We start from the raw sequence: 14,336 nt of genomic DNA, 5'->3' as shown, positions 1-14,336 counted from the left end.
AACAAGGGCCTAAGACGACTAAAAAGCGGAGTTTCCTTCTTTCGTTCTGCCGGGTAAAATCAATTACTTTAGGCGACATTTGTAGACTAACCTACATGTACCAACGTCCGCATGTCGCGCTAGCCTTATCCTACTCTAGGCCTAGACTAGCTAGGATGGTATAGGCCTTGAAGGGACAAAGGTCCCAATGAAAAACAACGTCGCTCCTTGATAGCTAACATTGTCTATTTAACATCACAATAATTCATTATTAGACCTATAGTTGTTTTTTGAATGGTACTCCACAAATCTCAGCCGATACCTCGCACAACTCATTAACATCTCGTATCTATTGTCGTGACGTCATGGCTCGCTGGCTCACCACTTGTGATGTCTCGCACTTGTGATCAAATAACACGCTGGCTCGCACTTTGGCAACACTCTTTGGCAGTCAACTCGCCCCTAGAAAACCCACCCTTGGAAACTTCCCCCATAAAAACATGTACACTTCCTAGACCATGCAGTCTTCAAAAGAAAAATTGTAACCTTTGGTAATCAACTACATTTTCCACATACTTAGAAATTTTTGAAACTTTATTAAAAAAAACCTAAACCATAATTCACCATTATAGACACTTTTTGACAAAATTTAAAAATTAGGAATTTTTAACCCAATGAGAAGTGTTCTAATATAGACAATGGGTCGTGTCTCATATTATTTGTTATATTTTTATTATTAATTATTTTCACTTGACTCGCATAAATAATTTTGTTCGAAGAACATTTATATGCAGTTGTACTTCGCAGCACTTCACTTGCAATTTGCAATTTCTAGCTTACATGTTATGGAATGGTGCTTTTATAACTTGGTGGCTTTGTCTTCAAAACCTATAGAACACCAGAATTTTTCATACAAATATGAAAATGTTTCTAGGATGAGACTCTGTGGATAGATAGTACATAAATACAAAGTTCATTCTGTTATTACTGAGTGTATGTGCAGTTTAATGTGAAACAAAATTAATATTTAAATACATAATATTAAATAATTAACTCAGATTCACCAAAGTGAGTATGATGATGCATGTTTTTATTCATCATGGATTAGCCTAGTCCAAGTGCATTTTTCTTATTATTTATGTGTTTGTACGTGTTTTTGTATCCCTTATTCTTGCTGCCTGTGTGTCTAGCTGTAACATAGGAAGCAGCAGGGAAGTATTCTCAGACTCTGTATCTTCTCTTCACGGCTTGAAATCAAAGTTGTAAGCAGACTGAACATTCCTCAAAATGAATTAGTATTTTCCAAACAAGATGTTTTTCTCATATGATTGCGCTTTTCTGAACTCAATTATGTGCAGATGCATTTGTCAACATTGGAATCATTTTAATATAAACAAAATGAAATCATTTTTTGGAGGATCTCGAGAAATTATCATTTATATTTTGGCTAGTAACTTTTCAAGTTTAAATCTGTATTGTAGATATGTAAATGTTTTTGAACTCTCACTTTAGCAAACAGGTTTTATAATTGTCGTCATCTTTTTTCTATAAAATATTGTAAATCAATATCATATTTTATAATCAATATTTTATGTGCTGGTTTCCACTCAGCATAACCAGATTGTACAGTAATCCGTTATTTCCCTTGTGCTTACTGTATACATTTAAAAACAAACTCATTGTATTTTAAATTAATATGCTAATGTCTGTAGATCCACCTCATGTGGTAAAGTTGTGAAACACTACCCACAGGATAGTAAATTACCTACGATACACATCAGAGGCTTTGCATGTTAGAATTTAAATATTGTTTATTGGTGTACAAATACTGATATTTTGCTATTGTCAATCAATTTAACACACCTGCATGATTTCCATGGTTATTCTCACTTGGTCCTTATTACAGCCCTTAGGATAAAATACATCAATATCAAGATTGTGTTCCCAGTGACATATAGAAACTGAAGAAAAACTTTACAAACTGTCACCTTAGGATAAAGTCTTCAATGTATTAGTTTTGATGATGATATTTTAAGTACAGTAGATATGAACTTCTTTTAGTTAGTTCTGTGTAATGTTGAAGCTTTAGGGCATTTTTATATACAAGCATTGTGATCTAATATGTCAAGGAATGTTCGACTAAAAGGAACAGATTCTGAGCATTATGACCATTGGACATCTGAGCATGTTAACTAACTAATCACAAATGCACATTTTTATCCATAAACAATGTTGAAAGTTGCTCAGATATATTTCATATATTTCTCTTGATGATGGTGACTGATAGGATCTTGCTATGAATGTGTATGAGCATTCTTTTTGATTGATTCAGCTAAATGGAGACTGGTAGAAATTGACATTTTGGCTAATTCAATATTAGTAAATAGTACTCAAATATCTATACTGTTACAGAAGTATCTTAACAATTAGTTTGTGTTACTAATTATTTTTACCGAAATGTAGTCAAAGGGTCTTGGGCTTGAAGAAAGTTTATGGCGTCCATGTATTTTTCTTAATTAAACAGTCTTTTTTTAATTTCTTTTGTGAATTTTAGTCTGTCATCTAAGGTCATTATGTTGCAATATTTCTTTATTGTTGGCTAACTTTAGGTTACTGGCTAGTTTAGTTTCAAACTAATTTTATTTTGGGGACCTCTCACTGGAACTGCGCGCGTTCTACTAACCATGTTTTGAAATCTTCAGAGCAAGCCTGCATTCTTGACCTTTAAACAGTTTCAAAGCCTGACACCATGACCCTTGACCTTAGACAGTTTCAAAGCCTGACACGCTACTCTTTTCTTCCTGCTGTAGCTTTCATGCAGAAATCTCGCCACGAAACCGAAGCTGACAGTAACCGAATGATTGCTGGGTACATCCGAGATATCCGCCGAGGGTACCGTGCACGGGCTTTGAAGTTGTTTACGGCTGGAAGCGTCACTTCCAATGACCTACCTGCCCACTATTACTACTCGTTCAACTGAGCAGGCTTCTGGTAGAGGTCAAGGCTATCAAACATAGCATTAGATGTAGTTGAGAATTAATTAGTAATTAATTAGTGGTAGTCATTAAAAATGCTAGTCTAACCAATTATATACCTGAATTTTAATATGCCAACTATAGAAGTATACCAAAGAATTAAAATATAGTATAATAGACTTTAGGTAAAGATATACAACAATGTGTTTTATTGATGCAAAGTGGATGGGAATACTATAGGTATAATGAGATTATGCCATGTGGTCTTGTTTTAAAATCTTGTCAAAAGTAAAACCATATAATGGTAATGTTGTTCTACATTTAAAGTTTTAACCAAATAATTTTGCTATTTTATAATTGAATTCATTCGGGAGGTACAGCATTAATTATGCTATTTTTTAATGAAATATTTACGATCTGTACAAAGTTAAATTGTAGTATTTTAAAAAAATTTATGATTATACAATTATACTTTTTTAACAAGGGTGATATTTTTTCCAGAGTTGAAGGGTTGATTAACTTACATTGCTGTTTTAGTGGGTGGTTATATATTTCGAGAAAATGTTGACCTGCCATTTTACTTGTTAAATTATAGTTTATTTTTGAATTGAAGTTTCAGACGGAATGGCAAAGAACAATTTCTCTACCAGCAAATAATGTGGTACATTAATTCATGATTTTAAGCATACACTAACCAGCAGATTATGGTTGCTGTGTTTTGTAATTGTTCTGGTTGCTACTTATATTTGACCACTGCACCTGATAATATATCCGTCATCAGATATTTATGCCTTCGTCCGACATTTTTCCATTCTCTAGAATTTGTTGTTTCCTTCATTAAATACTTCTCTATTGTTCTATGTCCCAGTTGATACTGTAGTAAAAATAGCTTCATCATATAAGAATATTTGTTTAATTGGTACATTAGATTCGGAATAACTTTAGGTTTTGCCTGGAATCTTGTCTCAAGTCTTATCTTGTGTTTGAGTATACAGGGGATAGCACCAGTGCTTGTTTTGTATCAAGTATTGAGTCTTAATGAACATTATCTTTCTTGTGTTGTTGCAAATATGAATCATTCCATTTTGTTAGTGGCAGGCAACCTGTTTTTTTATATAAATTGGTTTAATTATTTAATAACGTTAGCATTTCAGTGAGATATAAATGTGTATTTTCATCCAAATTAAACATAGCCATAGACGAGGCTATTGACAGTATGTAATGTATAATGGTTTTTGAAGCCATTGTAATAATGTTTCCTAGATTATAAAAAGATTATATTCTATATTATAACAACAAAAATAATGGTATGGAATTACATTAAACCAGGCTATAATTGAGATAGGTGCCACTTGGAGAGGTAAAAATTCTCGTATGGTTTTTCTAGGCCAGTTTTTTATGGGGAATCAGAACATGTGAGGTAAATTGGCTGTAACCTGAGAACATCCGCGTGAGAGCACTTTTTTCTAAATGGCCATCAAAATCCAATAAAATACGTATATATGGGTAAAATAATTTTATTATTTTAATTATTTAATTTTATTATTTTTTTATTATATTATTGGATTTTGGTGACCATTTTGAAAAAAGCTTCCTCGTGCAAAAGTTCTCAGGTTACAACCCATTTACCTCACATATTCTGATTCCCCATAAAAATTAGTCTAGAAAAACCATATGAAAATTTCTACCTCTCCAAGTGGCACCTATCTCAATTATAGCCTGGTCTACATTGATGGGCATAAAATATATTTTCTGGTACAGTATATGCATATCCAATTTAAATCTCGGTCTAAGGGATTCTTTCGATTATTGAACATTTACAATTGCATTTGCAATTGTTGATATTTTTTGAGGCTGAATAAATATGTTATTGTTATATTAAAAGTATGCCATGTTGGATTTATATTTCTATGTGTTGAAATTAACAACTATTCTATGTAGAATTATAGTTTCTGCATTTTTCCTGTTCTTTAACATAACACAATATTTAACTCTGAATATTACTTAGGTGTGGCATTAGTCTTTAGCTATTTTTACAGTTTTCTTTTCTTATGTTGTGGCATGGATCCTGTAGGATCTGGTTGGTGGAAGTGTTTATCATCCAAAGTGAATGTACAATATGCAAAGGAAACTCTAGAAGCTGAATAAAACCATTTCATAATATATATATAAATATATATACTATTTTTTGGTATTTATTTTTGTTGTTTGGTAGTGTATTTTTATAGCGCCTATTCCTTTATGTTACAAAGCGTTTTGTTTTCCCTGTTCATTGGGTCCACATGCTAAGTATTGCTGCTGGTAATCCGTGCAGGAGCAGGCAACACCATCAGGTACCCATATATACTCCTGGGTGGAGAGAAGCAATGCAGATAAGTGCCTTGCTCAAGGACACAAGCGAAATGCTATGGAATCAAAGTTCTTCTGTTCTGGGGGTTATTTTTATAATTTAATTATCGATACGCAGGAAAGTAAAAAGTTGATGAAAATATAATTCTTTAAAAAAAAGACCTATGGAACAACATTTTGTTTTTTTGAGATTCAAAACAATATTTCCATAATAATATTTAATGTTTATAAAAGTTTACAACATTATTCAGATGTTTGAGAGATGTCTAAGACTCTCCTGTATTTTTCATAACAGTGTATGTGTCAACGAAACATGGTGTGCCCGATCGCAGGCGAAATTTAACGCAATGCGTGAGTGATTATATAGGACATGTGCGTACATCACTACAGAACAAACAACGCCGTACACAGATCTTTAACCAGGCTATGAATGTGTACAGTAACAATAGTGTCTTTACATAAACAAAAGTCTTGAGGACCCTCCGCTAGTTCAGTTCAGGTTTTGTATAGATTTGTTCCTCTCTTTCATTAAAATGCAACTTTAGTTTAGTTTCTTTGTGGTGATTAATCATTGTGTCAGTTGTTTTTCATTGTGCTGGTTGTATAGTGAACATTAATATGGAAATCCATAGCCATTAATTTTGTCAACCATTACTGTAAACGAGCATGGAGAATTTTGTTTTATTTACCTTTGACCTGTTTGGTTTACATTTAAGTCAGTCGAATCTCCCATTTACGACACTACAAGGTATGAAACACTTTACCTAACAACTGGTCCGATGTAATAGTCAATTTTTGTCAAACCACTGAAACTACATAGAGTTTAACATCTAAAACATAAAATCCTAACAAATATTTTTTTTCATCAACCTTGCACTTACATAAGTATACACAGGTTTGACAATACTCAAGCTGGTAAATTATCAGCAAAAAATAAGGGAACATCTTTAAAATATTAAATTGAGAAAATTTTACATACTATACTTTCTGTCCCTAAATCTTGTTAACCAGAGGAAAGTGGAGAAACAGCATCAAGAGCTTATGACACAAATATTTAAGATTATGTGGTGTTTTTTTTGTATAACAGCCTTTGTCACGGCATTGCTTGGTCCGCCTATTGGTAGAAGAAATTTGAATCAATGCGTTAACGACTACATAACAGATGTACGAACAGCACTACGCAATATTATGAAGAAACATGGAATTGTATTTCTATGAGGGTGTACACAAATCACCAGATGAACGGTGTATTCCTGATGTTATCCGAAAAGAAGAAAGTTTATTATACAGGGCACACACCGTCATGGAAAGCAGGGGGAAGTTATTTTCCAGGCATGGAAAAGTTGTGGATAACACAATATTACAGCAGTGTGCCTTGGAAAAATTAAGTGGTCGAATTTTGAACACAATATGTCAAAATATTCTACAAATGAAACCATGCTCTAAACATTTCAAGTTATTCAGATTTCTAACGGTATAATTTATTGAATAATGTTAATTTATGGAAATAACATGTAATTTGTTTATCATGTAGGGATCATTATGTAGGAATCTATTAACATAATTACTTCCAGTACTGCAAGTTAGAGTAGAGTTGGCCTAGAACTGAATGGGTAACCTATTGTTAAAGTCGATAAATAATGCTATTTTGTATCTTTCACCACTAACAGTGTATACCTCTGATTGGCTGGGTGGGGCCTACCACTATCAGGAGGAATTTAACCCAATGCATCAGTGACTACATAGGCTCTGTGAGACTCTCTCTTCTGAATAGACAAAGACGGCATACATCAATAAGTCACTCCCCACACTCCTAGGTAGGCTAGACATTTTAACATTAATGCAATAAAGTAACCTCAGAATTCTTAATTTAAAAAAAAATACTAAGTGTTGGTATAAAAAGTTAAATAAAATATAATTCTGTGTTTGGCATAATTTGAGCACTTTTAAATTCAATTTTTTTAGCTAAGAAATTGTTAAAGCTAAACTTAAAATATTAATTTAGGGGTTTTTAACAATTTTAGTACACTAATTGTTTTTTGTTTTTTTTGGTTTTTTTTGGCCCTTGGAACAAATAGACACAAATGCAATAGATTTAGAACATTTGGAAAGATTATGGTAATTTTAAATTCCATATTTATTAAACCACTTTCTTGGTATCATTTAGAATTTGTGATTTTTATAATAAGTGTATGGTTAGGGTAGAGAGTAGGAATTAAATGAATAATATCACAAACATAGATATTCCCTTTACATGATTTTTGAGAACTTTACATTTTGTTGTCTGGAGATATTAAAAAAGCCCAACTTGTGAAGTGAATGTGCACCATATTTTAGAACCACTAGCTAATTATTGTGGGATATCAGCAAATCATTTAAGTTTTTGACAGTAACTTGTTTAGTAAATGCATAGAGTTTCATGCTTAAATAGTCTCAAATGGTCCAATGTCCTCATTTCCTGGTAGCATTTGGAGAGAAAATTATACATGAGTTAAGGTTGTGAATAATTTAAAGAGCATTTTAACTAAGCTAATTATTCAAATTCTTTGAAAATATTACTTCTCTCATTAAGCCAAGATGTACTTTCAGACTAGAAATTAGCAGAAGCTCAGTGGCAATTTGCATATTTAAAAAAAAATTATATTTAAATTAAACATGGATAAAACCTACCATCATACAATTTTTAAACATTGTATGCAATACCAACATCTTCAGTGTTATACAACCATGTATTTTAATTTATACACTAAAACATGCAAATACAGTTAATTTATTTAAGTATTTGCATATCTATCCACATTTTGATGTGGTTTTCAATTTGTAATGCATGCCTGCATATGTAATCGGGTTTATTCAAAATTTACATTCGGGAGATCTTGAGTTATAATGCAAGTGCCTGTGTATGTAATCGGGTCAAAATTTGCATTTATGTAGATTGAAAGTCCAGGTGTGTTCTGCAGTTCTAATATGGCTTTCCTTTTGCTTCTTTATGCAGTGTACGTCCGGTCCATTTTTGATGTAACCACCAAACAATTGAACATTATCATCAAAAATTACATATTCAGCGAAAAACGGCGACGCAAAGGAAGGTTTGGATTTCTGGGACAATTTATGTTCTAGCTAATTAGTTTGGAAGAACAAAGCGGGACTTTGTTAGGTTACTTAGAGCTATTGGTCATAGTTGTACAATATCTTTGGTTTTTAAAGTCAGTATCTTGGTATGACACTTGCCTAGTTTACCAGCTAGTGGTATTCTGTACTTGTATTTGTGTAGTCGGAACAATGTCAATATTGGAAATCAAGTTATTTACCCCTCTGTTAAGCTTGTTGGCACATGTCTTATCCAGCTGTAGTTAGCATGCCCTCTCTTGACACATGTTTTCTTGCTGTAGTTGTTGCAGCCTCTGCTTGGACAGTGGGTATCTATCTTTTGAAATGCCACAAATGTCTTTCGTCGTCTTTGAAATATATAGTCATGTGACTATAAGGAGTATTATAATTGTATAATATGTTATACATATTTTCTTAGTTTTAATTAAAATATCCTTGATTTAAATTTTTTTTTTCTTGCTTCTTTAATTCCTCCAACACCGTCGTGCTGTTTGTAGCGGCTTACGGAATCATGCTTCCCAGGGAGCTCAGAATGTGTTCCATAAGTTTTGATCCATCTGGATGGGGGTGGGGGGTGGAGGGAGTGGGTAATAATGGAAAGCGCATAGAGGGCATTTTATTGTAATATGTGCTATATGAATGTTGCAATATACAGTAATATTAACAATTAATTGATGAAAAGTGATGAATAGTTGGAGAGTACAACACCATAGGTGTTCTTTCAATCACAGATGGTTAACAATAAAATGTTACAGCTTATGTTAGATATCACTATTTTAATTTAATAAAAAAGTTAATTAAAATTGTTAATTTGAATAGTATGTACTGTAAACAACTATTTTTCTCTTTTCATCATAGCTCGGATTAATTGACTAATTAATCCGAGCTCTGATTAATTGTATTAAAATGAATATCTTTTGTGACAGTTTTACAGTCGATAGCGATTGATTTAAGAACATCTTAAATGAGTCTTACAATCTTCAATTCTATATCTGACAATGGCAGGTTAAAGTATCAATGTCAGAGGGGGTTATACATAGTTGAATGTTTATTATAGGGATTAAAATATTAGAGGCTTTATTAAACAATATCTACAATTCTGAAATTTTAATCTAAAATTAGTAAAAAAAATAATAAAATTGGTAATTTTGATGAGTAAAGAGTTAATTTTTCTATCTGGCAATCCATTAAGAAATTTTATTCCCTTATCTTTCTAAGAATTGCAAATTTTTATTTAGTCCTGATTATCTATATTTAGTAATTTCAAGCTAAAAAATTGTCATAACTAAAGTATGTGCACTTAATCATAGTTTGGTTCTGCTCTCTATTCAGTGTATACCCAGCACGTTTTTGAAGTGACTACAAAAAAGTTGAACACGATCATCAAAGAACGAATATTCAACGTTAAAAGACGGATAGAAGCAAAGCAGAACTTAACATTTTAATCCTTCGCAATCAAAATGATATTCATAGACAAATGAGGTGGGAAATACAGTATAAATTCAGGAGGGGGGAAGTTAGCAAATATGTGGGAGGGGAAGTAAGTTATGCAGGTGAAAGATTTTAAGTGGGATAATCTTGTAGTGTAGTGTGCTTTATAAATAGCACCATCTAATTATTTTTATAAACAATGGTTTATCAAATCAACTTTATCCCCTTTTCATTGTCTTCATCTTGTGTATTAAGTATCATAACTTCCAGTTAATTTTTCCATGGCCCATTGAAACTATATGAAACTTACTGACTGGATACCAACAACAGTAAATATCTTACTTATTATTATATTAAGGTCTTACTTATTATGATTCCAAAAGACATTCTTTCCATTAAATAGTATGCAGTATAATACTGTACATAAAAGAAAAGTTGAATGTAAATTTGAGGTGCTAATATTTTTTATTTCTATTAATATTTTGGTTCAGAATAAGACTTGGCCTATTTATTTAGGGTATATCATCAGGTTTGTGACTTAGGGATGTTGCTCTTGTTATTTTGAATTTTGATCACATATGCTGATTATGTGATGCATCCTTATATTGGATGTTTAACAGATTAATTTGTAATTTGATTTTCCAAGTATAATTCTCAAGTTTTAATGTATTTTCCCTTTGATTTTTGTTGTCATGGATAATTGTATATTGTAAAGTTTGTCATGGCTTTGATGAGACATGTGTTTTCTTAAAAAATGCATGGTTTATTTTAAATGAACTGATTTTTCAATGGTGTTAATTTATTTCAAGACCATGTTCCATAATTATTTTTCAAATTTTATGAATAAAGTGTAAAAATGGAATTACATGAGTTGTCGATATAATAGCATTTATTTCAAGTCCTCTGTGTTGTTTTACTTTCACAACAGCTTATACTCGCCAAACCCACAACGTCCTAGACTCCAAACAGAACTTAAGAATCAAAGAATACATATTCACGTGTCGCCGAAGCCTTAATACCATCACCAAGAGAGAAGAATTGGAAAGTATTAGCGCTGGACTGGTGCCTGAGGCTGGGCCTCTCTGGGAAGATTCGGCTTGCACTGGTCAACAAATTTCACCCCGGCACTGCAACAGTCAACAAGGTGTAAAGCAAGAACCCAACTTTCTTGATGACTTTTATCAACTATTTAAAGAAACAGAATGAAATGGAGCACATATCAAGCATTTTGTATTAGATTTAAGCCTTGAAATTAATGTTTCTGCTCTGGGTAGGAAGAGGGAGACATTGTTTCTGTCCTAGGGAGAGAAATAGTTGTTTTGGCTCTTAGGTAGAAGAGAGAAGTTGTTTTTTTCTATGAGAAGCTCTGGGTTGGGTATCTTGATAGGAAAGTGCTTCTTTTGGGATGAGGAGAAGTTGTGAATCACTTTTGGGTAGGATGGGTTCCATGTTGTTTTCAGTAAAATTTTAGCTTTTTTTAGCTGTTCTCAGAATTTTTGATGAATTTGGAGCATTTTTTTTCATTAATCTTTTGTCTGTTCTTGCATATGTATTAGGAATCCAGCAACAATATGGTGCCATTCATATAAATTCTGCAGTGGGTGCACCTGACTTGTACACCTTTTATGAAATTTTGTTTTGAATGGAATGTATTTCTGTACTTGTAACTTGACAGAAATATGGGGGTGATTTTTTTTCTAAAAAAAAATGTGTAATTTTTTGTGAGAGATAGATTGCCAAAATATGGATGGGAATACTATTGTAGGATGTGCATTGATGCGTTGGTAGTCTTTATTATAAGAACTGTTCTATAGACAATGGTTTGAACTCGTTTGAATACAATTGACCTTGTGACCTCCTGAGTCTCTCAGCAGTATTATATTTACTAGATAATTTATTCATTTTCACTTTAATACTGTAAGAGTCTTATTATTTTTATATCAAAATAGTTTTTATGTAAAGCACCTAAGAAAATCCCTTGTTTCAATTTGCTTGTTTTCTCTAACTATAAATATTAGGGTTCCTTGCTGTATCGTAATTAATTAATTAATATTTAAATTTATAATTTCAAACATGGAATACATGCATGACACCAATTTTGTCGTTTTAATAAAACAGTTACTCGATGATAAATTAGAAATAAACAACTCTGGAGTAATGTGTTTCAAGGTAACGATCAAAATGTTGTGTAAAATTGCATTATAGAACAAACAGCATGTGATATGCAAACTGAAACTCTTCTCCAGTAGTGTATGGCATACAGGCCCATAGCCAGGTTCTTCCAAGAGGTAATTCTCTCTGTTCCTGGGGTCAAGGGTCGAAGCCCCAGTGGGGTCGGCGAACCCCAAAGCTAGAGGATTTTTGGGTTTTATGGGTCTATGCTATAAAAGCAGATATGTTTGAAAACGTGTTGAGTCTGGGTGACTGGGTGAGTCTGCAGCGCATTTGTTGGGTTTGAGGACTTGTTCAGGAAATTTGGGGGGGGGGAGTTTCGGAGAAAAAAGGGGGTTTGCTAGAAAAGGGGGTTCTCCCGAACCATAAAAACCCCCACTGGATACGAACCTGGCATACATTATGAATCAAACCTAGGCCTGGCATGGTTGTGATACTTGGCACAATTATTCTAGAAACAACAATAAATGATATATGAGATCCATTTATGCAGTAGGCATTATATTTTATGACAATATTGCTACAATATTTGGTTGGTATGAATTCTTGCATATTAGTATTATGCTTATTGATGTAATATTGCAAGTCACTCTAAAATGGTGCTGTGTTCAAACTAAGTACTGTATTTACAAACAGTGTAGTATCTGCTTGTTTCTTGTACTGTACTTCCTTAGTCATCATTATTTATTTTGAGGAAGTGCTTAGGTCTAATTTGACTTCAGTGCACATTATTTAGCTGTGACATTTCCAGTAGACTTAGTAAACAATATTTAGCTGTGACCTTTCCAGTAGACTTAGTACACATTATTTAGCTGTGACCTTTCCTGGTCTTGTTCTCCCTACAGCCTACTTGTTTGCACAACATGGAATTGCGAAGACCGAGTCGATGAGACTCATTGGTATCTATCTACGTGATATCAGAACTTCTGAGACCAAACGAGCTATGAGAATAGCTAATGCTGCCATCTTGGCCCAATTCCCCAACTAACATGTACTGCAAATTTTAACATGGCTTTCTCTCAAGCTAACATGTGTAGAAGGTATTTGTCTTTCACAAAAAAAATAAAAATTGTTTAAATTACGAACTATATATCGCACAAATTAATAATTTGTTTCCACAGTAGGCCCAAATATGTTTACATTGTGTGCTGTATTGTAACTAATTTCTCATGCTTGTGTTAATTTTAGTTCTTGGTTTTGTAACAAAATTCGAAATTGATTTTTTAAATAAGAATATAAATTGATATTTTGAGACTTTCCTTAATATGAGGTGCTATACTTTACTTGATTAAGTTATTATTTGGAGGCTGTGCATATTTTATGTTTGCTGCTTAAAGTAATTCTCTCAATGTTGACAACTGGAAACTCCCAAGTCAACTGACACATGTCAATTGGTCATTATAGGATCAAGTTTTTTGCTTTGAAAATCACATTTTACCAGTCAGAATACTGGTACAGTTATTTATACTTTCCTTAATTGACCAGAACATTTTTCTGTTGAAATAAAGCTACATAAAAACAATGTTAAATAATTTAAATAATATTTTTATGTTTTTTAACTGAACATACAGTAGATGGATATCTTTAATAAGAGTGTGAATGACACTTATTATGAATGCTGTGGGAATGACGCTGGGTTATGAAAGAGTGGGAATGAAACTGTTATGAATCCAGTGGGAATGACACTGATGATGATGATGATAATAATAATAATAATAATAATAATAAATAATAATATGCCATTTTTTTTTATTGTGCATAAATATTTTCAATGCACTTGATTATGAATCCAGTGGGAATGATACTGCATTATGAATCCAGTTGGAATGGCTCTGGATTATAAATCCAGTGGGAATGACAATGTATTATAAATCCTGTGGGAATGACACTGTGTTACGAATCCAGTAGGAATGTCACTGTATTACGAATCCAGTGGAAATGACACTGTATTATGAATCCAGTGGGAATGACACTGTATTTCAATTAATTTAGTGGGAATGACACTGTATTATGAATTTAGTGGGATTGACATTGTGTGTTGTGCATCCTGTCTGAATGACATTTTGTATTATAAATCCAGTGGGAATGACGCTTTGTACAGTATTTTGATTTTTGTTTAAGAGACAAAAGCTGTATATGGAATAAAGGTTAGCTGTCCAAGTGAAGAATGGAGATTCATTGTTTCTTTTTCAAATTCTGAGCAAATTTTTTAACAAGATAATAATATAATAAATTGTTCATTATCCCACAAATAAGGATGTGGGGAATGGGGAAGAATGTGGGGATGTAATGTTATTTGACGCATGCACTCTGTTATAC

The 14,336-nt window shown here is 32.6% G+C and overlaps 1 protein-coding gene across 17 annotated transcripts in view; it reads left to right on the top strand.

Annotated features, from left to right (window-relative positions):
* LOC117119776 (46 kDa FK506-binding nuclear protein-like) overlaps positions 1–14,336 on the top strand; it is a 49,559-nt gene that overhangs the window by 19,399 nt on the left and 15,824 nt on the right. Inside the window, exons 8-9 of one of the 17 annotated variants that reach the window (XR_004447242.1) lie at positions 6,974–7,120; positions 8,299–8,399. The exons of 7 other annotated variants lie outside the window; for them this stretch is intronic. Coding sequence is in view for 9 of the 10 variants with exons in the window: in XM_033264664.1 (XP_033120555.1) it covers positions 10,774–11,051 (278 nt within the window). In the remaining variant the exon portion in view is untranslated. 9 more of the 17 variants (XM_033264665.1, XM_033264667.1, XM_033264675.1 and 6 more) reach the window with 9 other exon arrangements.

Source organism: Anneissia japonica, unplaced genomic scaffold (genome assembly GCF_011630105.1).
Source record: "Anneissia japonica isolate Jap-2015-1 unplaced genomic scaffold, ASM1163010v1 scaffold724_len3256291_cov202, whole genome shotgun sequence".
In the NCBI taxonomy this organism is placed as follows: Eukaryota; Metazoa; Echinodermata; class Crinoidea; order Comatulida; family Comatulidae; genus Anneissia; species Anneissia japonica.
This window is presented reverse-complemented; position numbering and strand designations above follow the sequence as displayed.